Here is a 27,766-nt window from a genome sequence, read left to right as displayed (position 1 = left end):
CTGGGCTAGCCACCAGGGAATTCTGGGGCCATAAGGCAACAAGCTGCAAGGGGAAAGCGCCAGTCACAACTGCTGTCCCCGAAAGATTCCGGCTTCAGCAGCTTTGCAGCCGGCTGTGTCGATTGTTTTAAGTTGTCAAAGGACTTTTTACACTGAAGGCTGGTTGTAATTTATGAGCATTCGTACCTTTTACGTGTCACTTTTCTCGGGTGTCAAAAAAGAGTGTTTTCTGGGAGTGCCTGTTTCTGGAGGTTTCACTATACGTCACCTGCAAAGTGCGTTTTCTTAGACATCTCAATGCAGTAGAATAAACAGTTTTAAAGTGGGCATCTGGTGCCGTGCAGTTATTTTCTACTGAATGGTAGGCTTTGGGATATTATCTGACAGCCGTTTTAAGCAGAATATTTAGAAACAGGGTGGGTTGATGGTAGTGTCTCGGGCATACACGATCAGGAGGCAGTGAAGAGAGAACTTTCCCTGGGAGAATTTTCAGACCCGCCACTTCTGTTAATTAATAATTAAAGTTTGAAAAGAAGAAAACGATATGTGTGGTAAACAAATTAATGGGATCAAGTGGATCTAACTTTTCACTCTTGTTCCTCTCTTTTGGTAACTTAGTACCAACCACTTACTGCAGTTATCTCTTGGTACGCGTTCTGTGCCAAGATGTTTTGTACATTGATGCCAAACATAGACACTGCCAGTGCTGGATCAATCTTGATAATCCCAACATAAGCCAGACTGCCTTAACATAAGACAAAATGAATGCAAAAACAGTTATCCAACTGAAAAACCTCCTTTCTATTTTACTGAGGCAGTTTCCTACAATAATTCGTCTTCTATAGTTTGAAATGAGTAGATCTTCTTTCTAACTCTTTTCAAACAGAAATACAGGAGAGTGATAAAAACGCATTTGGTGCATGAATCTAAACGTGAGTAGAATTCTTCCACCTGTTCCTTGCTGTTGTAAGCGGCTTTGCAATGATGCAATTGCTTTGCTTCCAGCTTTGACTATGGTGTTGTCAAACTGCACTGCCAAGTACTACAGCAGCTTGCGTTTGTGTAGTGCCTCTAATGTAGAAAACGTCCCTGGCTGCTCCAAGGAGATGTAAAACACACACACACACTGGCACCGGCCAAAAGGAGGAAATATTTTGTGGGGTGACCAAAGACTTGGTTAGAGATGAGTTTTAAAAAGATGGGGAGGGCGGAGAAGTAGATCTACTCAGTCAGGAAATTGCAGAGCATGGGGCCTCACCAGCTACCAATGTTGGCGAATGGGGAAGGTGTGGTAATTGACAGCACAGGATGATGGAAAGTTTATGTTACAGGGTTGTAAGAGGTTATAGAGATGGGGAGGGATGAGACCCTTAAGGGATTTAGGCATGAGACTTTTAATTTGGAGGTGTTAAGAAAGTAGAAGCTGCACGTGAGTCAACAAGGACAGGAATGATGGTTGAGCAGACCTTGGTGTGAAGTAGGATGCAGGTAGAATCTTGGATGGGCTGAATTTTAGAGAACATGGAGGACGGTTAGGACAGTATTGGAATAGTCAACTCTGGAATTGACAAAAGAATGAATGAGTGTTTCAGCAGCCAAATGGGTTGAAATAGGGGCAAAGTATTATAGACGGTGAAGAAGGCAGTTCTTGTGACAGAGGGGAGATGGAGTTGAAGCTCACCTCTGCATCGAAAAGGCACCAACAGTCCGCTTCAGCCCGAGACAGAGACCAGGATGGGGGATGTAATTGGTTGCAGAAGTACAGAGTTTGCGCTGGTGGCTGAAGATGATGGCATTGCCATTCTCAACATCCAACTGGAGAAAAGTACAAAGACTGGTCTGTCAGCCAAGCGTTCTGACAGTGGAGTACAATCACAGCACGTTGTCAGTACAGAGCAGTTATTAGTTCTGTGGTGGATGCAGTGATGCAGCAGATACCATTTTATGATTCTTTATTCGTACAGTTTTACAACTGGAGTGTCATATACATTATATGTAAATAAAAACCATGTGCTGAAAATTCATTATAAATAAAAACAAAGTAGTGGAAAATCTCTAGGTCTGGCAGTGTCTGTGTAGAAAGATTTGAGTTGAATGACTCTTCAAAACTCTGAAGAAGAGTCATATTCAGCTCAAAACATTAACCCTGTTTCTCTTATGTTGAAAATTAATTGATTATTCCCGCATGATTCCATCCTGCATTCTTTATGTAGTGTTCCCCACTAATCTCTTAAACTGATGTGCTTGGTTTTGCTTTTATATAAATCTTCCTTCAGTTTACCTATTTTTTAAAAAAATCCTTCTATTGTTTTTGCTGACACATCACCCTCTCCTACTTCTCTCTATGTTTTAACTTCATGGAACATGCCTGTGCCTACAGATGAATTCTTTGGAGACTAAGCCAGGGCCCATCTAACTGTACTTTTTCTCTCCCCCCCTCCCCAACCCCCGACTGGTCAGTTTGTTCAAGACTTCCTGATCAAGGTGGAAGATGATCGATTGGCCCGGACACTCTTTCAATTAGCCATTTGCTGTGGTTCACTGGAGGCTCCTCAGGACTTGGTGGCTAAAGAAAAACCAAATAAGCCAACTGTAAACGGCAGTGTGAACAATGAAGCTCCGCCTCCTGGTGAAGGTGGGTTACATTTTGTGTGAACAATGAAGCTCCGCCTCCTGGTGAAGGTGGGTTACATTTTGAGATCCTGCTGAATCATGGAGGGTGGCTTTGATTTAGTAATCAAAATTTAGTAATTACAATTTAGTAATTGTAAAGTATATCAAGGTAAAGATCAACCAAAATAGGTACCATGTTGCTTCTTTATAATTGGGAATCAATTCATTCTTAAAGTAACAGTGCAGTGACTTCCAGTTGGCAAACTGTCTGCCTCTGTTGTCCTGTTGCTGTGAGGTGCTGAGTAGAAGTCGGCTGATTCCCCACAAATGGAAGGGAAATTCAAGTTAATTGTCAACGTCTTGCACTTCTTTATTACCTTTTCGTAATAAAACATCCAAAGTTACATCATGTTTAAAACTTTTTATCTCTATTTCTTTCCTACTTATATTTCTCATAATAACGAGTACCTTGTATGCCAGTGCTGCTCTCAAGTCACACATGCCTACACCAAGGGCCAAAGTTTCCCTCTCCCCAGCTTTTGTGATGTGGTAATGAGGAATGTGGTGGATCTCAGGAGTCTAACCACTTGTGGTACTGTGCACCAGTGCTCCAAGTTATTGTGCTTCTCCACTGGCCTGACAGCTGTACAATTATCCTTGATGATGTGATGAGTATTGTGTTGCTGAGTTTATTGCTGTCTTCGTCTTTAGGATCTGTAAGAGAATATGTACAGAAGAATCTCTCCAGTGTGACTGAGTACTTGAGTCTTGTCTACTTATCTAAACTGGAGAAAAGGTTGGTTAATCACTTCAAGCTGAGGGACTTTGTTGGCATGGGGCACGGCACTTTCCTTGAATACCTGGTGAAACACTCTCAGGTGAGTGTGTTGTGCTTTATTTGAGGTAAATTTTGCACGTTGTGGTAAAAGTTAGAAAATTCTTTGTTTAGTTTAGTGCTGAAATATTCATTCTGCCAAGTTTGGGCTGCAAATGACCTTGGTTCAAGAGATGAGAGAACAGTGTGTTCTCTCACTTCACCACCCAGTCTCATTTCACCCACTGTCTGTTTAGAAAAGCTGAAGCCTAAATAGTAATTGTAAGAAGAATTGTGCATGTGTATAAAAAAGAAAATTACCATCTTCTACCTCTCAAAAAAGGATATTCTGTGCTGTAATGGTATAGTAAATTTAGAGTAGCTTCTCTTGAATCTAGAAGGATTGATTGTTGGTGCTAATATATTGCCAGTGCCTGTAACTAGGAAGTAGGTTATCCCACTTCTTGAGGTCACTGGGAGTCAATGCTTTCATGATGCACAAAGGGACCACATTGACCATTGTTTAATTGCTTCTCTTTCCTTATAACTGTCCTTTGTTCGTTTTGGCCCCAAAACCTTGCTACATGAGTGTTCTAAGCCAATTAAGTCTATTTTGAATCAATACTGAGGTGAATGTGTTGATGTACAGGCCTTACAGTATTCGTCTTCACCATCTGTACAAACCGTTGTGCATACCACATGAATAGAATCTGCTTCAAAGTGTCAAACTGAATGTAGGTTTGCTTTTGAGTGTAATGACCAAGAATGCTTGTGTAACAACCAAAAAGGAAAGATTCTTAATCCACGATGGTTTGTTTTATTGCACAGCTGCTAGAAGAAGCTGCTGGGGGCAGTCTGTTTCTATATCCACAAGCTGCCAGAACCTGTGGATTCCAAACTAGTCGCCAAGATGTGTATGAGTTCATCAGGCAATGTGGAACCCTCAAGGAGTCCATGGTGAGTGAGCTTAGTGAAAGGTGCCACTTGGAATGGGAGGGAGCAGAGGCAAGTTGTTACCTTTTACAGGTTACAGATTAATATGCATATGGAAACTCCTGCTGAGGAGATGTGAAGGCACAGTGTGATAAGCATGATTTATGTTCATGACATTCTCAGTATAATGTGTTTCTCATGTGGCTGGTACAGATATGTTTCCATTCTTAGCTATATAATTGTAGCCAGAGAATCACCTGCAATGGTTTCCTTCCCACCCCCCTCCCAGGGATTATGCCTTGCCCCCCTTCCAATATCTCATTGACACGCTGCCACTTAGCAGCAAGATCTCAAAACAAAGTCAGTTTCTGCCTGTACGCTGATGCCACCCAGCTCTGCCGCACCACCACATCTCCCAACCACCCCACTCTTTCTAAATTGTCAGATTGCTTGTCCAACATCTTGTACTGGGACAATTAGAAATTTCCTGCAACTAACCATTTGGAAGACTAAAGACATTCTCATCCATCCCCACCATAAACTCTGTTCCCTGGCCACACATTCCATCCCCCTCCATGGCAATCGCGAGAAGCTGAATTGAATTGTTTTCAACCTTGGTGTCATATCTGACCCTGAAATGAGCCTCAGACCACATATCTCTGCCTCCCTAAGACTGTCTTTTCCCACCTCCAGCACAGTGCCCAACTCCGCTCCTGCCTCAGTTCCTCACTGAAATCCTCACCAATACCTTTATTACCTTTAGACATGACAACTCCAGCGCACTCCCAGCTGACCTCTCACGTTCTACACTCCCCTAAACTTGAGGTCATCAAATACTCTGCTGTCCATGTCCTTACTTGCACCAGCCGCTGTGATTGCTGATCTGCATTGGCTTCCAGTCAGGCCACATCTTGATTTTAAAATTCTCACCCTTGTTTTCAAATCCCTCCGAGGCCTCACCCCTCCTGGTCTCTTTAATTCCCTCCAGTCCCACACCCCATGGATATCTACACTCCTCTAATTCTGGTCTCTTATGATTTTAATTGCTCCACCATTGTGGCCATGGCTTCCGGCTACCAAGATCCTAAACGCTGGAAGTCCTTCCCGAAAACACTTTACCTCAATTTCCTCCTTTTAAGACGCTCCTTAAAACCTACCTATTTGAACAAGCTTTTAGTCATCTCTTCATATGGCTAGGTGTCATGCTTTATAGTGCTCCTGTGAAATGCCTTGGGACATTGTATTATGTTAAAGATGCTATATAAGTGCAAGTTGTTGCTCCTGCTGTAATTGGGGAAGCATAGGACAGAATTCAGAGTTCTCTGATGGATGATCCTTCCTAGCCGAACACCTCTTGGATGTTCAGCTATTCTCTGGTATACCACAAGATGATGAATTAGAAATAGAAATGAAAACACACTTTTTAAAAAGCAGCTCTGTTCTCAGCAGGCAGGAGCTTTCTGATCCTGATTTCAAAGTCACAAGTTCTGATATGTTTGAAGTCAATAGTTTGCTTCCCACTTTATGTTGTCTTTGGTCTTTTTTTTTTGCTTTTAGCTTTTCATTTCCTAGTTTCCACTCTTTACATTTTACATGGCTCAATTTGTTGAAATTACCCAGAATTTTAAAAGTTTTCTGAATATCTCTGTATCATTCTTTGCTATCCTGATGTGCAATGTTGTCTGAAGAGGGTATTCCCTCCCACCCTACAAATACCGCATAGGCCAGAGGAGAAACTACAATCCCCGACCACATAGCGACCAGAGAGACTCAGGTTTCCTTTACCGGTTTTATTCAAGCATTTGCAAGGGAGCCGCAATCATTCCTAAGAATGAAGACCCAGCTCCCTGATTGATTACATTTCATTACTTTTGTACTTTTTCTTATCACAATACACTTGAGTACATTTGAATATGTCCAATCGGTAACCTACACACAGGTACCATGTTAAAACTATCCTATTGAGCACATAAACATCTGATTTTGCTAACCAATTATTCTAAAGGGTGTATACATAATTATATTATCCAATCAAAATTAAAACACGTACACAAAGACCTTGGTTCTCACAACTCAGAACTGTTTGTGTTTCATTAAAGCCCCCTCTCTTGTCTTTGTGTGTCCTCCCATATCTAAGCTAAACCATCTGCCCCATCCCTACCTGAGAGAGGATTACACCTAGTCTAACTTTATGTTATGTTTTATCTCCAGTCCAGCTCTCAAGGCTTCACTGCATCGTTACACCACTTGAATGGTTCTGTTTGTGGCTGGACATTAGCTCATCTCTTGAAGCTGTGTAAATCTCACAAACTCAAAGCCCTTTTGTGTACAATGTCCATCTGCTTATCCTCAGCTGTCAATAGGTTTAGCATCCATGGTTGCTTGAAGATTTGGAAGTGTTCTTCAGTAAATTCTTAGTGTTCTCTTTTAGCATTTTTAATTTTCCCCTAACATTGTCCATTTGCTGAGAGTTACATAGTTGGAGACCAATCGCAGGTTAGCTCCTTAGTGCATTGACTGTATTCTGCTCGGACATGTCCAGAGTTAAAAAATTCTGGTTATCTCTTTGGACCAATGTCACCTTATGTGGTTCAGTGTCAAATGTTTCTTTATAACACACTCACATGAAGTGTCTTGAGGTGTTTTGATACATTAAAAGTGCTGTACAAATGCAAACTGGTAGTGTTGTTGGACATAATCATTCTCTGATTCAGTTTCCAGTGATTGAAGCTGCATTGAGAAGCCAGTTTAAGGTGAAAGACAGTAAGGAACTTGGACATGGGACACTGTCCAATATGGTCCAGATGATAGAGCACCAAACCAAGTCACACAGTGGCCATAACAGCCCTCGGAGCTTGGTGCTGTATGAAGCCACACTATATGTTGAAGAATCCAGGTGAGGCTCTGAAAATTAAACCTACTGCACCTCGGTGGGGGGGGGCGCGGAATTGATGTGACAGATCCTCTCTCTTTAAAATATTTCAGGATATTATTTGGCTTTGATTAATAACGATAATCATTTTGTCTTTAAAGTTACAGCAACATTGATTCAAGTGGTTCTGTCGGGCTCCTTGGGGATTTGAGTAAGGAACAGGCTTTATCGTGTCTGTTGAATGCCCCCTTGCTAGAAGATCTTGCAGAATGGTCGCAGTGGGAGATGGTGTTTGAGCCACAGCACGGGTCACTCAAGGACTTCATTGAAAGACATTGCAGCAGGAAAGCAGCTCATCTTAGTCTGGAAAGTAAGCCCTTCATGTGTCATATTTATCCATTATACAGCTTCTCTCAATTTATCGTTGTGCTTCAGTTGTAGACATTGAGCTAGATCATCAGTCTACATCACTAAATGTTAACTTTTTCACTGAGGAATATCATATTGTTAAGTGTAGTGGGATGTACCTTACGTTCAAAGAGTACTTGGCCACAACCCAACTCTTTTGAGGTGGAAGAAGGGATGAACGTAGTGAGATATTGTACTGTCCTACTGCAGTGCTGGAATTGTCTCCATGCACCTCGTTTACTTTATGATACCTGATTAGAAAAATATCTTAAAACGCTGGAAATGTTCAGCAGGTCATGCAGCATCCGCGGAGAGAGAAAGAGAGGTAATGGGTTGGATTTTCACCAAGAGGTGGGAAGCTTGAGTCGTGAAATCTCCCGACTCGGCAGACTCATCTCTGTGGAAACGACCCCCGCCTGCACGATTTTGCTCTTTTAGGGGATGGGGGTGGGGGGGCTGGGGGGGGGGGGTGGGGGGGGCGGGGGGGTTGCGGGAGGTGTGGTTGAGATGAAGTCAGGCCTGCTGCCTCTGGGGGAGATTTGGATACTGGCGAGTGCCAAGGCAAGCTGGTTAGAAGGCCCACCTCGGTTCTGAGAGACTTTGGCCCCATTTGATAAAAGGTTGTTAGGCCTTCTAGCCCTCATCCCTCACATGCCACCTCATACCTGCCCCCCCCCTCCTACATGGCACCTCCATAGCCACTCACCCAATGTCCACAATGGACAGACCTCAGAAGCCAAACGGAGATGAAAAACTTCAAACAATCTAAGAGAGCTCTTGCTCATACAAACTTGAAACTGAAAAAGCTCTCATTCATGAAAAGCATTAATAGATTTTGAATCCCCTCCAGACATCAGTCTGTTATAAAAACAAACACATTTCTATTCATTAACCACATCAAAGACAAATTTTACGGCCACATTGCAGTAGGGTTGCAGCAAGCCATTCAAAAGTCCAGTGACCTTGGCAGGACCTTGAAGTTCCACCCATGATCTGTCAATAGCCTCTTAAAACTGTCAATCAAAACATGTGCGCAGCCTCCTTCCTGAGATAAGTGGTTTTGGAGCTTTTGGAACTCCGCCAAGCATTCATATTGGGCTAAGCTGTAGTACTAGCCCTAGACTAGGGAAATGTCAACAATGAAGTTTATTGAAACTGCAGGAAGATATGACAGTAGTTTTTTTCCAAGCTATACCAGATGGCCTATGAATCAATGCACTCCCTCCAACAGTGGTTGTTTTTATTCAAACGGCTGAAGCCTGTTTTTTCATGTTTAAAGGGCTGAGATTTAAATCATTTCAGTTCATGACACTTAAACACTTACCCACCCTTCGAGAGTATTCACGTCTCCTCCATGAACTAGTGACTTCCCCATGTGGGTTAAGGCCCTTAGAACAGCAAAAATGGGGCCCGTTTGAACTCGGTACTAATTTCAAATGACTCTGCTGAATTCAGGTTTCCCACCTGTGTGACTGACACACTGCCCATTACTCTGCTGGCAAAAATGGGATCTGCTGGAAAATAGAGGCGGGACTTCCACACCCAGGTCTAAAGGCCTCCGGAGTTGACCTGATTCTGCAAAAGTTCGGCACAACGTTTCAGCTCGATAACGTTTCAGCTCGACACTGTTTCAGCTCGATAACATTTCAGCTCGACAACGTGTCAGCTCGACAACGTGTCAGCTCGACAACGTTTCAGCTCGACAACGTTTCAGCTCGACAGCGTTTCAGCTCGACAGCGTTTCAGCTCGACAGCGTTTCAGCTCGACAGCGTTTCAGCTCGACAGCGTTTCAGCTCGACACTGTTTCAGCTCGATAACATTTCAGCTCGATAACATTTCAGCTCGACACTGTTTCAGCTCGATAACGTTTCAGCTCGATAACGTTTCAGCTCGACACTGTTTCAGCTCGACACTGTTTCAGCTCGACACTGTTTCAGCTCGACACTGTTTCAGCTCGACAGCGTTTCAGCTCGACAGCGTTTCAGCTCGACAGCGTTTCAGCTCGACACTGTTTCAGCTCGACAGCGTTTCAGCTCGACAGCGTTTCAGCTCGACAGCGTTTCAGCTCGACAGCGTTTCAGCTCGACAGCGTTTCAGCTCGACAGCGTTTCAGCTCGACACTGTTTCAGCTCGATAACGTTTCAGCTCGATAACGTTTCAGCTCGACACTGTTTCAGCTCGACACTGTTTCAGCTCGACACTGTTTCAGCTCGACAGCGTTTCAGCTCGACAGCGTTTCAGCTCGACAGCGTTTCAGCTCGACAGCGTTTCAGCTCGACAGCGTTTCAGCTCGACACTGTTTCAGCTCGACACTGTTTCAGCTCGACAGCGTTTCAGCTCGACAGCGTTTCAGCTCGACAGCGTTTCAGCTCGACAACGTTTCAGCTCGACAGCGTTTCAGTTCGGTAACATTTCAGCTCGATAACATTTCAGCTCGGTAACGTTTCAGCTCAATAGTGTTTCTAACCATCTCCCCTTGACATTCAATGGCATTACCATCGCTGAATCCCTCACTGTCAACATCCTCGGGGCTACCAGAAACTGAACTAGCACGGCCACATAAACACTGTGGCTACAAGTGCCTCTCAGAGGCTGGGAATCCTGCCACGAGTAACTCATCTCCTGACTCCCCAAAGCCTGTTCACCATCTACAAGCCGCAAGTCAGGAGTCTGATGGAATACCCTCCGCTTGCCTGGATGAGTGCAGCTCCCACAACACTTAAGAAGATTGACACCGTCCAGGACAAAGAATCCCATTTGATCAGGACCCCATCCACCACTTTAAACATTCACTCCCTCCACTGACGCATTGTGACAGCAGTGTGTGCACCATCTACAAGATGCACTGCAGCAACTCACCAAGGCTCCTTCAGCAGCACTTTCCAAACCTACAACCTCTACCAGCTAGAAGGACAAGGGCAGCAGACACATGGGGAACACCATAACCTGGAAGTTCCCCTCCAAGTCACTCACCATCCTGACTTGGAAATATATCGCCTTTCCTTCACTGTCGCTGGGTCAAAATCCTGGAACTCCCTCCCTAACAGCGCTGTGGGTGTACCTACACCACATGGGCTGCAGCGGTTCAAAAAGACAGCTCACCACCACCTTCTCAAAGGGCAATTAGGGCTGGACAATAAATGCTGGACCAGCCAGCGACACCTACACCCCATGAAAAACAAATTAGAACCATTAGAAAGGCCATCAACCTGAAATCTTAACTCTGTTTCTCTCTCTGCCTGACCTGCTGAACACTTGCAGCAAATCTGATTTTATTCCAAATTTCCAGCATCCACAATAGTTTGCTTTCGGGGAAAAAAGTCATTTTGTTGTCTTGTGAACATCACCCTTTTCAGGTTTCCATCACTCCTCAATTGCTCCCTGACCCACAAGTGGAGTTGAGGGACAGGTAAACCGGAGTGTAATTGAATGGCTGGCTAGGCTCGAGAGGCTGAATGGCTTCATCCTGTTCCTATATTGCAGAGGAACTGCATGTGTCCTGAAAAAGCTGCACTTACTTACCCAACAGTGTGGTGTGCGGAGAGCAATTACAGGATTGGGTTACTGCAAAACGGCTTCCTTAAGTGATTTAAAGTATTAGTCCTGGTGAATGCTGATAACGGAATTCCAGTGGAATTTTAATTTACACCGTCAATTAATTAAACTAATTTAAATTAACATCTTTAGGAAGCTTCAGTGATCTTGTTGTAGCTGTGCAACATGCACATGAACATGAACATCAGTCAACCCCCTCAGTGTCTGTTTTCATGACTCCATTAAAACAATTTCCTTCCTTTTTTGATTAATTTTTAGCAAAATGTTTGATTTGAAAAAGAAAAGGATGTTACAGGTTTTTAATGACATTTAACTTCTTTGTCCTTTTCGACTCAAGCCGCACACCATGCCAAGGATATAATCAAAGCTGACTTCAGTACGATGCTGCAAGAGTGCTGCACTGTCTGAGTTGCTGAGCCTGTTCCGCTGTTTGAAGTGGACATTAAAGTTCCTGTGACGCTAATTTGCGAAAACCAGGGAGTTCCCCTCTGTGATCGAGCCAAAACTCTTCCCTCCGCCAACAGCACTGAGAGCGAATTAACTGGCTGCTCATTCTATTACAGTGAGACTTTATTATGCATAAAATATTTCTTGCATTCCCCTGCAGCTTTATTGCGTCGGGAGACAGGTGGAACGTACTATATAAATGGAAGCTCTTTTTTTTCTCTTGCAGGTTCAGCTGTGCTCAATGACTTGGTTGCTCTAGAAGTTAAGCCGGGTATATTGCTGAGACTCACCACAGAAACGAGCCCTGAGCTCTTTGCTCAGGCCGTCAAGCTACATGATCCTGTGGGGACAGCAGGACATTTAGTTTCCATTGTGGTTGCAGATGGATTGAGAAACGCTCCTTTGGCGTTGCTGGCTAATCACGTGGAAACTGCTTTGGCAGCAATCGGAGGTTTAGAAGGTGAGATCGTTTTTGTTTGGAGTATTCAAGTTTAGGATTACATTTCTCTGATAAGACATGTTCAATCTACACCAAGTGCTGCCAATGGCTCAAATTCTCTTGCCTTGATTAGGGGGTCAATGTCTTCATAGCCCTGTTTTTAAAATTAGGGGTCTCCCCCCTTTTAGGGCAGAGAGGAGGAGAAATTTTTTCTGAGTGCTGTACGCCTTCAGAAATCTGTACCACAGAAGGCGGTGGAGATGGGGGTCACTGAATATTTTTAAGGTGGAGGTAGGTAGATTGTTGTTAGGCAAGGGAAGCAAAGGTTATTGGGGTTAGATGGGAATGTGGAAATCGAACCACAAGCAGATTAGCCACGATCTTATTGAACGGCTCGATGGGCCGAGTGGCCTACTCCTCCTGTTTTGCATGTTCTTATAATTGGCTCACAAAATTAAATGTTCTCGGTTGCCATGTGGAGATGATTGCGCTGGGAAAGAAAGCTATCAAATCTGAAAGTGACGTTAAAAAAAAAATTCTTTAAAACTGATTTACCTGCATAAAGTCCCAAGCTCAGGTGTTCTGGAGTTATAGAAGCCAGACACAATGTGGGTTGACTGCCTCTCATCAGCTTCTCTTTATGGAGCTGCTAACAAAAGTGCAGGTTATTTTTGTGTCTCCCTTGAGTGAAAAGTAATGATCTGGAAATAATCTGTTGTGCAAGTCCAGAGTAAAATAGCGGAATAGACTAGCCTGGAAAACAAGGTTGGGGCCTTTTTCCATCTTAATGGACCGAATACCAGTAAGTCAAAACCTAGGCTGAGTCAAAGAAATTCTATTTAAATGAGTAGCAGGGGCATGACTCACAATCTCTTCTAGTATTCAAGATGAAGTAAATAATGGCAGAGGTGGGTAGATTCTTGGTAAGCAAAGGAGGGCAGCAGGTGGGTAGATTCTTGGTAAGCAAAGGAGGGCAGCAGGTGGGTAGATTCTTGGTAAGCAAAGGAGGGCAGCAGGTGGGTAGATTCTTGGTAAGCAAAGGAGGGCAGCAGGTGGGTAGATTCTTGGTAAGCAAAGGAGGGCAGCAGGTGGGTAGATTCTTGGTAAGCAAAGGAGGGCAGCAGGTGGGTAGATTCTTGGTAAGCAAAGGAGGGCAGCAGGTGGGAGGCAGATTTGAAGTTACTATCACATCAGCCATGATCTCATTGAATGGCGGAGCAGGCTCGAGGGGCCGAATGGCCTCCTCATGCTCGTTGTTCGTATGTAAGCATGACCTCGAACATACACACTTCTCTAGGTTTGGACTCCCTAGGTGCCTGACGCTTTCGCACCACTGCAAGACCATGTGTGTGTGTGTGTTCGTGGGATCGAATAACTCCAGTTGGTTGTGAAGAAAATGGTGGATGTAATCTATAAAAAAAAAATGTTAAAGTTTTTTAAAAACTCTTGGTCTATGTGCATTGCTGTCAGGTTAGGCACCTGTTGTCCATTCCTGTTTGAGGGTTTCACCCAGATTGCTAGACCACTTCAGAGGGCAGTTAGGAGTCCTGCGTGTTAGCGCAGGACCTGGTGTTTTATATAAACCAGCCTGTGGAAGGACAGTGGATTCCCACCTCCGAGGGATATCAGTGTATCAGTTGGGTTTTTGATAATCTAGTAGCTTTTACTGGTACTGCCTCTCTTTTTTTATTTGCAGATTAAATTCAAAATTTCAAGCTGCCACCTGAACTCAAGCGGCTGAAGTTTTCACAGTGGCGGGAGTGGAGTTTGGGGAGGGTGGTTGGAGTTTGGGTGGGGGGGGTGGGGAGTTTGGGTGGGGTGGGGGGTGGTTTGGAGTTTGGGTGGAGGGGGGTTTGGAGTTTGGGTGGAGGGGGGTTTGGAGTTTGGGTGGAGGGGGGTTTGGAGTTTGGGTGGAGGGGGGTTTGGAGTTTGGGTGGAGGGGGGTTTGGAGTTTGGGTGGAGGGGGGTTTGGAGTTTGGGTGGGGGGGGGTTTGGAGTTTGGGTGGAGGGGGGTTTGGAGTTTGGGTGGAGGGGGGTTTGGAGTTTGGGTGGAGGGGGGTTTGGAGTTTGGGTGGGGTGGGGGGTGGTTTGGAGTTTGGGTGGAGGGGGGTTTGGAGTTTGGGTGGAGGGGGGTTTGGAGTTTGGGTGGAGGGGAGTTTGGAGTTTGGGTGGAGGGGGGTTTGGAGTTTGGGTGGAGGGGAGTTTGGGTGGGGTGGAGGGGGGTTTGGAGTTTGGGTGGAGGGGGGTTTGGAGTTTGGGTGGAGGGGGGTTTGGAGTTTGGGTGGAGGGGAGTTTGGGTGGGGTGGAGGGGGGTTTGGAGTTTGGGTGGAGGGGGGTTTGGAGTTTGGGTGGAGGGGGGTTTGGAGTTTGGGTGGGGGGCGGTTTTGGAGTTTGGGTGGGGGTGGGAGTTTGGAGTTTGGGTGGAGGGGGGTTTGGAGTTTGGGTGGAGGGGAGTTTGGGTGGGGTGGAGGGGGGTTTGGAGTTTGGGTGGAGGGGGGTTTGGAGTTTGGGTGGAGGGGGGTTTGAAGTTTGGGTGGGGGGGGGTTTGGAGTTTGGGTGGAGGGGGGTTTGGAGTTTGGGTGGAAGGGGGTTTGGAGTTTGGGTGGAGGGGGGTTTGGAGTTTGGGTGGAGGGGAGTTTGGAGTTTGGGTGGAGGGGGGTTTGGAGTTTGGGTGGGGGGGGGTTTGGAGTTTGGGTGGGGGGGGAGTTTGGAGTTTGGGTGGGGGGCGGTTTTGGAGTTTGGGTGGGGGGGGGTTTGGAGTTTGGGTGGTGGGGAGTTTGGGTGGGGGGGGGTTTGGAGTTTGGGTGGGGGTGGGAGTTTGGAGTTTGGGTGGTGGGGAGTTTGGAGTTTGGGTGGAGGGGGGTTTGGAGTTTGGGTGGAGGGGGGTTTGGAGTTTGGGTGGGGGGGGGTTTGGAGTTTGGGTGGAGGGGGGTTTGGAGTTTGGGTGTAGGGGGGTTTGGAGTTTGGGTGGAGGGGGGTTTGGAGTTTGGGTGGAGGGGGGTTTGGAGTTTGGGTGGAGGGGGGTTTGGAGTTTGGGTGGAGGGGGGTTTGGAGTTTGGGTGGAGGGGGGTTTGGGTGGGGGGGGGGTTTGGAGTTTGGGTGGAGGGGGGTTTGGAGTTTGGGTGGAGGGGGGTTTGGAGTTTGGGTGGGGGGGAGTTTGGAGTTTGGGTGGAGGGGGGTTTGGAGTTTGGGTGGAGGGGGGTTTGGAGTTTGGGTGGAGGGGGGTTTGGAGTTTGGGTGGGGGGCGGTTTTGGAGTTTGGGTGGGGGGGGGTTTGGAGTTTGGGTGGAGGGGGGTTTGGAGTTTGGGTGGAGGGGGGTTTGGAGTTTGGGTGGAGGGGGGTTTGGAGTTTGGGTGGGGGGGAGTTTGGAGTTTGGGTGGAGGGGGGTTTGGAGTTTGGGTGGAGGGGGGTTTGGAGTTTGGGTGGAGGGGGGTTTGGAGTTTGGGTGGAGGGGGGTTTGGAGTTTGGGTGGAGGGGGGTTTGGAGTTTGGGTGGAGGGGGGTTTGGAGTTTGGGTGGGGGGGAGTTTGGAGTTTGGGTGGGGGGGGGTTTGGAGTTTGGGTGGGGGGCGGTTTTGGAGTTTGGGTGGGGGTGGGAGTTTGGAGTTTGGGTGGGGCGGGGGGTTTGGAGTTTGGGTGGAGGGGGGTTTGGAGTTTGGGTGGAGGGGGTGGGGAGTTTGGGTGGGGGGGGTGGGGAGTTTGGGTGGGGGGGGGTTTGGAGTTTGGGTGGAGGGGGGTTTGGAGTTTGGGTGGAGGGGAGTTTGGAGTTTGGGTGGGGGTGGGAGTTTGGAGTTTGGGTGGAGGGGGGTTTGGAGTTTGGGTGGAGGGGGGTTTGGAGTTTGGGTGGAGGGGGGTTTGGAGTTTGGGTGGAGGGGGGTTTGGAGTTTGGGTGGGGGTGGGAGTTTGGAGTTTGGGTGGAGGGGGGTTTGGAGTTTGGGTGGAGGGGGGTTTGGAGTTTGGGTGGAGGGGGGTTTGGAGTTTGGGTGGGGGGGGGTTTGGAGTTTGGGTGGAGGGGGGTTTGGAGTTTGGGTGGGGGGGGGTTTGGAGTTTGGGTGGAGGGGGGTTTGGAGTTTGGGTGGAGGGGGGTTTGGAGTTTGGGTGGAGGGGGGTTTGGAGTTTGGGTGGGGGGGGGTTTGGAGTTTGGGTGGAGGGGGGTTTGGAGTTTGGGTGGAGGGGGGTTTGGAGTTTGGGTGGAGGGGGGTTTGGAGTTTGGGTGGAGGGGGGTTTGGAGTTTGGGTGGGGGGGAGTTTGGAGTTTGGGTGGAGGGGGGTTTGGAGTTTGGGTGGAGGGGGGTTTGGAGTTTGGGTGGAGGGGGGTTTGGAGTTTGGGTGGAGGGGGGTTTGGAGTTTGGGTGGAGGGGGGTTTGGAGTTTGGGTGGGGGGGAGTTTGGAGTTTGGGTGGAGGGGGGTTTGGAGTTTGGGTGGGGGTGGGTTTGGAGTTTGGGTGGAGGGGGGTTTGGAGTTTGGGTGGAGGGGGGTTTGGAGTTTGGGTGGAGGGGGGTTTGGAGTTTGGGTGGGGGTGGGAGTTTGGAGTTTGGGTGGGGGTGGGAGTTTGGAGTTTGGGTGGAGGGGAGTTTGGAGTTTGGGTGGGGGGCGGTTTTGGAGTTTGGGTGGGGTGGAGGGGGGTTTGGAGTTTGGGTGGGGGGGGGTTTGGAGTTTGGGTGGAGGGGAGTTTGGAGTTTGGGTGGGGGGGGGTTTGGAGTTTGGGTGGGGCGGGGGGTTTGGAGTTTGGGTGGGGGGGGGGTTTGGAGTTTGGGTGGGGGGGGAGTTTGGAGTTTGGGTGGGGGGGGGTTTGGAGTTTGGGTGGGGGGGGGTTTGGAGTTTGGGTGGAGGGGAGTTTGGAGTTTGGGTGGGGGTGGGAGTTTGGGTGGGGTGGGGGGGGGGTTTGGAGTTTGGGTGGGGGGGGGGTTTGGAGTTTGGGTGGGGGGGGGGTTTGGAGTTTGGGTGGAGGGGGGTTTGGAGTTTGGGTGGGGTGGAGGGGGGTTTGGAGTTTGGGTGGGGGGGGGGTTTGGAGTTTGGGTGGAGGGGGGTTTGGAGTTTGGGTGGGGCGGGGGGTTTGGAGTTTGGGTGGAGGGGGGTTTGGAGTTTGGGTGGGGGGGGGTTTGGAGTTTGGGTGGGGGGGAGTTTGGGTGGAGGGGGGTTTGGGTGGGGGGGGGGTTTGGAGTTTGGGTGGAGGGGGGTTTGGAGTTTGGGTGGGGGGGAGTTTGGAGTTTGGGTGGAGGGGGGTTTGGAGTTTGGGTGGGGGTGGGAGTTTGGAGTTTGGGTGGAGGGGGGTTTGGAGTTTGGGTGGGGGGGAGTTTGGAGTTTGGGTGGAGGGGGGTTTGGAGTTTGGGTGGAGGGGGGTTTGGAGTTTGGGTGGGGGTGGGAGTTTGGAGTTTGGGTGGAGGGGGGTTTGGAGTTTGGGTGGAGGGGAGTTTGGGTGGGGTGGAGGGGGGTTTGGAGTTTGGGTGGAGGGGGGTTTGGAGTTTGGGTGGGGGGGGGTTTGGAGTTTGGGTGGAGGGGAGTTTGGAGTTTGGGTGGGGGGGGGTTTGGAGTTTGGGTGGGGGGGAGTTTGGAGTTTGGGTGGGGGGGGGGTTTGGAGTTTGGGTGGGGGGGGGTTTGGAGTTTGGGTGGAGGGGAGTTTGGAGTTTGGGTGGGGGTGGGAGTTTGGGTGGGGTGGGGGGGGGGTTTGGAGTTTGGGTGGGGGGGGAGTTTGGAGTTTGGGTGGGGGGCGGTTTGGAGTTTGGGTGGGGGGGGGGTTTGGAGTTTGGGTGGAGGGGGGTTTGGAGTTTGGGTGGGGTGGAGGGGGGTTTGGAGTTTGGGTGGGGGGGGGTTTGGAGTTTGGGTGGAGGGGGGTTTGGAGTTTGGGTGGAGGGGGGTTTGGAGTTTGGGTGGAGGGGGGTTTGGAGTTTGGGTGGGGGGGGGTTTGGAGTTTGGGTGGGGGGGAGTTTGGGTGGAGGGGGGTTTGGAGTTTGGGTGGGGTGGAGGGGGGTTTGGAGTTTGGGTGGGGTGGAGGGGGGTTTGGAGTTTGGGTGGAGGGGGGTTTGGAGTTTGGGTGGAGGGGGGTTTGGAGTTTGGGTGGAGGGGGGTTTGGAGTTTGGGTGGAGGGGGGTTTGGAGTTTGGGTGGGGTGGAGGGGAGTTTGGAGTTTGGGTGGGGGGGGGTTTGGAGTTTGGGTGGGGGGGGGTTTGGAGTTTGGGTGGGGGGGAGTTTGGAGTTTGGGTGGGGGGGAGTTTGGAGTTTGGGTGGAGGGGGGTTTGGAGTTTGGGTGGGGGGGGGTTTGGAGTTTGGGTGGAGGGGGGTTTGGAGTTTGGGTGGGGGGGGGAGTTTGGAGTTTGGGTGGAGGGGGGTTTGGAGTTTGGGTGGGGGGGGGGTTTGGAGTTTGGGTGGGGTGGAGGGGAGTTTGGAGTTTGGGTGGAGGGGGGTTTGGAGTTTGGGTGGAGGGGGGTTTGGAGTTTGGGTGGGGGGGGGTTTGGAGTTTGGGTGGAGGGGGGTTTGGAGTTTGGGTGGAGGGGGGTTTGGAGTTTGGGTGGAGGGGGGTTTGGAGTTTGGGTGGAGGGGGGTTTGGAGTTTGGGTGGGGGGGGGTTTGGAGTTTGGGTGGAGGGGGGTTTGGAGTTTGGGTGGGGGTGGGAGTTTGGAGTTTGGGTGGGGGGGGAGTTTGGAGTTTGGGTGGGGGGCGGTTTTGGAGTTTGGGTGGGGGTGGGAGTTTGGAGTTTGGGTGGGGCGGGGGGTTTGGAGTTTGGGTGGGGGGGTGTGGGGAGTTTGGGGGTTGGAATTTGGGTGGGGGGGATTTGTAATACAGCGGGGAGCCACGTCTGTACAGCTCCCCAGTGCATTCACGCTGTTGAGAGAGTCTCCCCGGGGCGGAGAGGAATGTGGGCTGGTCCCTGCTGCCAGGTAGCAGGCAGTCAATCTGCATATCTAATGTGCATTTGGAGCACTCACCAGCAGCAGAGTGACCCCCCACCCCCCCACTCCCCCAAGGTGACCTTCCTGCAACATTCCAGGGGGCCATTGGAACCAGAGGCTCCCTACTCCAAAGGGGGGGCCGCGGACACCCCTGCCCCAAATGCTGCCGCTGGAGGGACCTGCTGCTTGGCCCCTTTAAACATTTTAATCATTTTGACCCCTCGCAGAGAGTGCCTCGTTTTCCTAGCCTAGAGAACAGATGAGCCGCTTTACTCTCAGAATGTGATTCCTGCTAATATGTTTCTAATTTCCAACAAGTTGTGTTTTATCTTTTGCACAGCGAACATCTTGGTGACTGAAGGCATATCTTCGAGTCTGTCCACCAGATTCATTCTTGATTGTCTTATCCGGATTCCAGTGAGACTCTGCAAATCGCTTTTACAGAAGGTAGCTGGTGTTCGTGAACATTGCATGGCTTGAGTTGTTTTGTGTACTGGCGTTAGCATGTCGCCAGTGTAAAATGGCCACAAATGATGCAGTAATTAACTTGTAAATAAATGGTTGTACACATCATGCACTTTCTGTTGGTGCAAACAGTGATGTTTCCAAAGCCAGATCTGCCAAAAATGTCAAAGGAACCAGCCCTTGTGAGTCTAAATAGTGAGCATGGCACACAGGAGCATCACTAATTTATGCTTTCATCCAGTGTTCACACTGCGCAGTCCTGCAGCGAGACCAATTGGAGCACCTTTATTGCGATCCCATTGGCAATCAGGCTGAAGGAGTGAACCTAGTATCCTCTCCCCTGTACCTGCAAGTAGCATCCACACCCGTGAGGCTTCTTGTATAACCTTCAGAATGGCGTTTATCAATCACCTTTCCTGCAGTTGCTGCATTGGCTGGAGAGAGATTAGGGGGAATTCAGCTGCTCAAAAGACATAAGCTTCTCGCAATTGTGTATTTGCTTCAAGATCTCTCCTGCCCTGTTGACTCTAAGCAAAACCAGTTTCATCCACATAACCTGTTTTCTGGTTTGCATTTTGTGGATTCGGGTGCACTAATCCTTGCTGTCAGTCACACTAAGTAGCTGCATTGCTGTGTAGAGTTCTGTTTCTACATTCCAACATGAGGTGAGGGGCAGGGTGGTCCTTATTGTGCATTAGAAATTCCAAACTTGGAGCTCCCGAGTCAAAATAAGTTTTTTAAATATGCATTTGAATTGTGACTCATTAATTAAAAGTTCACCTTTCATTAAGTAAAAAGGTGACAATGTAATCAAGTCATAAAGAGGAATCTGTACCTGTAGTAATTTGGTCGTCCTTCGATTTAGACCTGTGAAGCTGTGAAATGACAGCTCTCCCCTCTCTCTGCCCCGCCCCCATCAATATTCGAGACCAGCCATGACATGGACACATATCAATGCATTATTGAGCGGAGACTCAGTTCAGCCCTGCTTCTCATGTTGGTGGGGGAGAGGCTAAGGAGATAATTACTGGGGGTAAATCTCCATCTGATGAACTTCAATTTACTTATTTCTCAGATTAAAGCAGTTGGATTAAAGGGTTATGTGGATTTTACAAGATCCTCCATTCTAGATATTAGAGAGGAAATGGGGATTTAATATCTACTGTTTCAAAATTCTATAGTTTTAATTTGCACTCTTCTACTAAAAGTATACTTTAAGGTGCCTTGTGCACTGGTTGTACCTATTGTGGTTACAACAATCAAATTAGCTTCTATGCGATGTGCCAGTGTGAGGTACAGCAATGACATACAGGTAAGGAGCCAGCCTATCCCACACAATTGAGACATCTTTGGCTTTACAATATATACACTCCCCTCCTAACCCAAAACCAGGTGATCTCTTGGGAGTGGTGGAAAAACATAAAACTCCAGGCCAGTGGAGCTGGGATTCGTTCTGAACCCCCATGGATTAGGAGAAGGGCTGCGAGATCACTGTGATCTTGGTAATTTTACACTTTACCCACAGTTGTGTGCAAGCTGATCGCTCCCTCAGTCAGAAACAGCCCCAGCTGTTTCCTTATCCTGCACTATTTCTTATACACAGAATAATGTTGATTTGGAAGCGTGAAATTCATTTTGGCAGCTGTAGGTTTATAAAAGGGAAGCAGAATTGAAAAGGCACTTTTTAAAATACTGGACATTTCTGTAAATTGCAGGTATTCCTAGAGCCATTCTCTAGAGTAATTGGACAATCTGAATCAAAAGAACTCCTGCTTCAAGCAGCAGCATCCTCCTCCAGGTATCTGAACCAACTACACGAACTGGGAATCCTCCTGGGGATCACAGAATGGACGAGGGACTATCAAACAAAACTGGATCCAGCAAAGCTTGTTCCCATTACATCGCTGACAAGAAAGGTGAGTCCTAGCTGCACAGATCACTGCAACTCTGCTCCTGTTAAAGTAAAAACAAAGTGATAGAAATCAGTGAGGGGGCTTGGCATCTGAAAGGAATTAATTCTGATTTAGAGGCCCAGAGTGCTTCATTTTTCAGATCTTCCTTTGATCTTGCTGTGCATTTTGACCGTTTTCTATTATTTATTTGATTTCCAGCAATTGTGGTTTTTCTCCTTTATCAATCAGGAGACATTTTTTAATGCAAACCTCTTGATTGAATCTGAAATCCATCCTCCTGTGAGAACAGATGGTGTGACAGATTCACCAAATACTTGGTGGTTGAGCAGCGGACCCCCCCCCCCACCTCCGTTTTATTACTGGGGCTAAAACAAAGTTACTGCTTTTACTGCTGATGAACCCAGAGTGGGACAGGCCTCGATATCTGCCACACTCATTGGGAACACACTTTGCAGGAAGGTGATTCAACAGACTTGTAAATTAGCCCGTACAAGGGGCTGCATGAGGCAGGTAGCACAAATTGGGAAACTGCCCCATCAGGTCTGATTTTTCGCTCTGGGTGTTGGGGATGGGAGGTGTGCAGGGACAGGCTGGAGTCGAACCCACTGCCTGCTTGCCGTAGATCGGAGGCAGCCACCTCGGCTGCCAGGTGTCAAGGAGGGCTGGTTAAAGGGTGTGTCTCAGTTGTCTAAAACTTCATCCCAGTTGTTTCCTTAAATTTTAGGCCCTCTAACCCTCACCCAACATACCTCATCACCTCCTAATCCTCCCCCTCGATGCCCTCATGACAACCCATGTCCCACCCGTCCCCATGACCTCCTATCTCCCAATTACTTAATCCCTAGGCTTGTATTTATAACCCAATATCAAAGACAGCTAATCCTTTAATAAACTCTATGAGCTGTCATTCAAACTGTGGACTTAGGACCCGCCCCGTTAAGATAATTGTATGTTGTGGAAAGCAGCCAAGCATTAATAATGATAACCCTTGAGTAATGTCAACAAACAGCTATTGTAATTGCTAGAGCAGATTTTTTTTTTCAATTTTCATTTTTAAAGGGGTGGGGATTTAAATAACTTCACAGCTTGACAGGTCTTCAGACCTGATCTGCCCTTTGCGAGTGTTAAACATCTGCTCTAAACATTTGTGACTCCCACAGTGCAGGCTAAGGCCTTTGCTGCAGTGAAATTGGAGTATGAGCTCAGCACAGAGTTCAGATGGCCCAGCGGGAAGAATGGCATCTGTTGCAAATGGGAGCAGATCTTGGAACCTTGGTCCCGTTTGCCATTTTTAAAGGTCCGTGGAGTCTCCATGACCCTGCAAAAGTCCAGCCCAAGGGGCTGGTTGCCTCCCATGGATCTGTGATGAATTCGGCAGTGAGATACTTAGCTAATTTTTCCATGAAATGCATATTCCGTACACTGAATTTATTGTATTACAGGCAGCTCACATTCTCAGCCAGCAGCACCAGTTTAAGATACTGCCTTGTGATCACGCTGTGGTACATTATATTCTGTTTCAAACAAAATTACAAAAAGCGAGCAATTATAGAGGGGCATGGGTTTACGTTTGAGGGAATGAAATGTTTATTCTAAATGTAAGTGTAAATTGTGATCCAGACTCTGGATTCCATATCGCTGAGCAGCAGGTCTTCTCTTACGGGGCCCAGTGAAGATGGAGATTATGATGTGACCGAATCTGAATCTAATTCCAAGTATGAAAGTGCATCAGCCAGTTCAGGTAAGAAACATTTTAAAGCTACTTTCCTTCCTCCTCCTGCTGAAGGCTTCGTGCCGGGGTTCACGCCATCAGCACATGCAAGCCTCCCTCACCCCATCCAATTTTATGAAGCAGGCCCCAGCGTACTAGGCCCTAACCTTATCGAGCGTCCACGCAAGCTTAGGTTTCTACCTATACAGAAGTCACTGTATAAGCATCAGGAATGGGAATGCTACTAAAAAATAAATTCTGGGTAGGAAGGCAGCCTTTCAGATTTTTTTTTTTTTAATAACATCTGAGACAAATGGCCTTGCCCTGCCCATATCTTAATGACATCCTCCTCGTTCTTGGTGGTTATTCTCGGTTTATGGGCATGACAGGGGTGGGGCAGTAAAACGCGCTGAGCAGTTCAAAAGCCCATTGACTTCGGCGGGACAGTGAAATTCCACCAGCGCAAAATTCCACCCTGCATATGAGCCGAGCATCCATGGTGATACCATCTTTCCATGTTACACTGCTGCGAACCTGTTCTATACCATAAATAAATGAACATTGTCTCTCTTTTATAAACCCTAAATTGCTTTAGCTTACCCTGCCATCCAGAATAATGTAATATTTATTGCTGGCTCCTGTGGGTGGCAGTGGTACAGTTGTTCACTGTTCCTGGGCTGGAGGGATGTGTTGTGTGGGGTTTCCTCCCTTGACCATTGCCCCTGGCTTCCAGCAGAAAGTTAGTCGATGGCAGGATTGGACCTGGGCTGTGATGGCCCGACAGGCAATGAGCCTGTTCACTGTCCAGATTCGGGCTGTGGTGGTCCGAGCAGCTCTGTGGATTAGATCCAATAGGTCTAACACCACCATGTCTCAGAGCAATTCAGTACCTTTAGCAGAGGAGGCAGGGGTGAAAGGAAGCACCACTAAAGGGTACGAGGAAAGAAAATGTTGTATATCCAAATTGAACTTGTGATTTCTTTATTTCAGATGACGGTGAAATGGACAAGGATGATGACAAATTTGTGCTTGCAACTGAAATGAGTGACCTAGCACCATCTGAGCACACAAATGATGCTGTCATCTTAAATGGTGCTCCACCTGATTCTGCTGATTTAACAAGTAGCGAGGGATGTTCAGTTGATGCACCTAATGAGGAGGAGAACCCATACAGGGCAATCATCGAGAATATCAGGTCGGTATGTGTGTCTGATGACACCAAAGGCAAAATCAGTGCTGATCCTGAAGTGGGATTTAAGATAACCATTGTGGGGGGGTGCAGGGTGGGGGCATTGCTGTGGTTGGGAGCTGGACTAGAAAGAGAATGTGACAGATGGAACGCATTCCAAGTGGCATCAAAGATCAGCTGATAAACAAGGATTCCAATTCCTTGTCCCTTTGTTGCCACAGCAATGATAATGGAGCCAGACTTGGTGGTACAAGTGAAATGGGGAATTGAGGAGATATCAAAGAAAATAGATTTAAAACATTCCTAAATGTGCATTTTCAGACACACACAGCTTTCTCGTTCCTTCCTCATCATTCTCAGCATTCGTTGAAATAACTAAAGCCGAGAAATGACATGACACCGATTCTGTGCCCTCACTCCCCACCCCCCCCACCCACTTTTTTGGTTTAATGTGAGGTTCCCTTTCGGCTGTTGTGCTTGTCTACTTTGTAGAGACAAACTTCCGTCTCTAGAATAAACAGCAGAAAGAAAAGATTTGTAGGATTGAAAACAGGTTAACCAGTTGGAACACAGTGGGGATAGTCTTTGTGTTTTAATGGTATCAGAATGGCTGCCTCTCACAGTTTTTACTTTTAATTGAAGTCAATGGAAATTAAAAATCAGGAGTGATGTGCTATGGACAGCTGATCCAATTTTGGCCATTTGATATTATTTCCAAAAGTTAGAATCACCCCTCTTTTCCCCTCTTCCCCTCCCCCACAACCCCCCAACTCCTCCAACGTGTTTAATAATGAACAGCGGCTGTGGTACAAGTTAGAACAATGCGTCACTTTGACTTCTACCTACTTCTCTCCTTCTGCAGAACTTCCTGATTATCACCTCATGTTCCCAACTCCCCAATCTTTTCCAGCACCTATCCCCTCCCCAAAACTCCGGACTAGGTGCAGCAACAGCCCAGCCTCTCTCAGATCATTGAACAGGCGTATCACACAACTGCTCTGAATTCTGAGCAATGTATTATTCTTTTTCAAGGATCTGTATTCCTTTCAGAATGTCCTTTGGTTCTTAAACAGAAGTTGCTGTGTTCTAGGTGATGGTATTGGTAGTGGGCTGAGAGTTTAGTGCTGCAGTTGCGACCCTGGGCTTAGAGCTTGAATCTAGAATAGATCAGCTGAAATGACTCCTCTTGTCTGTGATGTAACTGTCCTACATGAAACATGCCAATTCCTAAAGAGCAAAAGCCCACAATGGGGAAAACAATTGACATGAAATTGGTAACTTTTGAGAAGTTGCAAGTCTGGTTGTTTTATTAAATAGAAATTCACACTAGCCCAAGTGCTGAGGTTTGGGCCGAGTATAGAGGGAGCATTACCAGGCACCTTTAACACTGGGTGGAGTTGAATTGGTGGGAGGAGGAAGAAGGTATATTTAGGATGGATGTATTTGTAATAAGTGACAATTTTGAAGCACTGTCTGAATTACTGATTAATTTTAAATATTTATACATTTTCTTTCTGTTTAGGAAGAGGGAATTTGGCATTGGGATTGAACTAAACGATGAGGGGAAGAAGCTGATGGAAGTTCATCAGAATCGATTAGGCAGGAGCCTTGAGCGCTTGTCCACAGAGTTGTACAGTAAAGACACACATTTTGTCTTGGAATTGATACAGGTAAAGATGTACCAGTTTTATTTGTTGTTTTCCTCTTCAATCTTTCCAGGAATAATGTTAAAACATGTACATAGCTGTAAATAATTAAAACCTCACCTATGTTCAAAGTTACCATCCTCCCAACTCCCTCCTCCTCCTCCTCCACAGTTGTCGACGTCTCTCCCCGACTAACACCCACCCCGCCCCTTTCCCAACTCCCACACCCTCCCCTCCCCAACTCCGCCAGCTCCCACAAACCCATCCCCCTCCCCAAATATTTCTGCAGCTCAGCCTGACTGAGGGTTGCGGATAGGTGACTATCTCTTGGGTTTGTGCCTGTGCTGTCTTGCACAGTGATCATCACTGGGACCATGTAGGGAGCAGCTTGAGGCAACTTTTCCAACTCCTTGGAGAATCCCTGAACCTCAAAAAGAAAATTACATTTGTTTTTATTTGTAGTTTTTGTATTTTTTTTTGGCTTGTACTGTAGGTTTATAACAGGGTAGTGTACATCGTGTTAACCGTGTCTCCCCTTTCCTCCTAGAATGCCGATGATAACAGCTACCCAGCTGCTAATGACACTGTCCCCAGCCTGCTGTTTGTGGTGGAAGGAGACTGCATCATCCTCCTCAATAACGAATGTGGTTTTGAGGAGAAAAATATCCGAGCAGTTTGTGATGTGGGTTGTAGTACCAAGGGAAAACACGAATATGGCTACATAGGTAGGAGCTGGTGGAATGTTTGTCGGGAGCCCTGATTTAATGTTTGGCAAATAGTTTGGTCTGTAATTGGGAATGAGTAATAGAGAATGAAGCACCACAGGCGTCTAATGAAACTGTGTCAATCAGAACGCTTAAAATGGAATTTGATAAACACTAAATAAAAATTAAGATACAGAGAAATATCGTGGAATTGCCCCTCATCAAGCAGAAACATTGTACTGACATTGCTATAATCTATAAATGATGAGCATCTATTAAATGACTAACAGGAGTTAATCAATTCAAGTTCCACTACTCCTTGGTCCCCAAGTCCTAAATCATTCCATCTCTTTCCCCCACCCCCCCGCAAACTTTCTCTGCACCCAGTGCGTTGACTGGTATCACTTTACAGATTGCTGACCTGTTTCTTTATATTCAGCATTTTGTAGGAATGGTTGTGTTCAGTTTCAGAGTTTCCACTTTGCCCTCCTAAATAAATAGAAACTAAATATGGAAGTGGCATATTTGCGCTGTGTTTAACTGCAATAACTGGTAGTTGCATATATGTAATTTGCTTGGGTTATTTCACTCTATCTACAGCAAAGTTAGCCTTAATCATGTATTGTTACAGGCCAACTATATTTGTTTACACTGCAACGCTCACTCAGTTAAAATGATCCACGAACAGGTTCATGTTTTTATTCTTTTCTGCAGGTCAGAAAGGTATCGGATTTAAGTCCGTTTTCAAAATCACAGACACTCCCGAGATTCACTCTAATGGTTTTCACATCTGCTTTGACAAGCACAGTGGTCCAATGGGTTATATCCTCCCTCACTGGGCTGCTGATGAGAGGCCTGTAAACTTAATGGGGTCAGAAGCAGAGAAAACAAGGTAATATTTAGTTCTTGGGATCCAGCAATCAGTTGTGTGTGTATTTTTTTAAGCTTTTTTACTTAAATAATGACTTCTAGAAGTAACGTCAGGGATTTGGAGACAGTGGGTGGAGAAGAGTGCGAAGCAATTTAATCTTTCAATATTAACCATAATTGGTCAGGAGTCCAAGGTGTTAGCTTCTGCACCCGGTTTATGAAGAGAAATGAAGATAAGCTGAGATAGGCAAATAAATGATGGCAGCATGTTGCTACTCGGTGGAGAGCAAGCTAATGAGCA

The 27,766-nt window shown here is 47.2% G+C and overlaps 1 protein-coding gene across 1 annotated transcript in view; it reads left to right on the top strand.

Annotated features, from left to right (window-relative positions):
• wu:fj29h11 (protein NO VEIN) overlaps window positions 1-27,766 on the top strand; it is a 104,056-nt gene that overhangs the window by 33,509 nt on the left and 42,781 nt on the right. The window contains exons 11-23 of the mRNA XM_041216852.1: window positions 2,461-2,635; window positions 3,325-3,491; window positions 4,256-4,384; window positions 7,075-7,256; window positions 7,394-7,602; window positions 11,870-12,103; window positions 19,308-19,414; window positions 21,148-21,348; window positions 22,966-23,086; window positions 24,047-24,251; window positions 25,768-25,915; window positions 26,439-26,616; window positions 27,310-27,487. Of these exons, the coding sequence (XP_041072786.1) occupies window positions 2,461-2,635; window positions 3,325-3,491; window positions 4,256-4,384; window positions 7,075-7,256; window positions 7,394-7,602; window positions 11,870-12,103; window positions 19,308-19,414; window positions 21,148-21,348; window positions 22,966-23,086; window positions 24,047-24,251; window positions 25,768-25,915; window positions 26,439-26,616; window positions 27,310-27,487 (2,234 nt within the window). The remainder of the gene's footprint in view (window positions 1-2,460; window positions 2,636-3,324; window positions 3,492-4,255; window positions 4,385-7,074; window positions 7,257-7,393; window positions 7,603-11,869; window positions 12,104-19,307; window positions 19,415-21,147; window positions 21,349-22,965; window positions 23,087-24,046; window positions 24,252-25,767; window positions 25,916-26,438; window positions 26,617-27,309; window positions 27,488-27,766) is intronic.

Source organism: Carcharodon carcharias, chromosome 22 (genome assembly GCF_017639515.1).
Source record: "Carcharodon carcharias isolate sCarCar2 chromosome 22, sCarCar2.pri, whole genome shotgun sequence".
Lineage (NCBI taxonomy): Eukaryota > Metazoa > Chordata > Chondrichthyes > Lamniformes > Lamnidae > Carcharodon > Carcharodon carcharias.
This window is presented reverse-complemented; position numbering and strand designations above follow the sequence as displayed.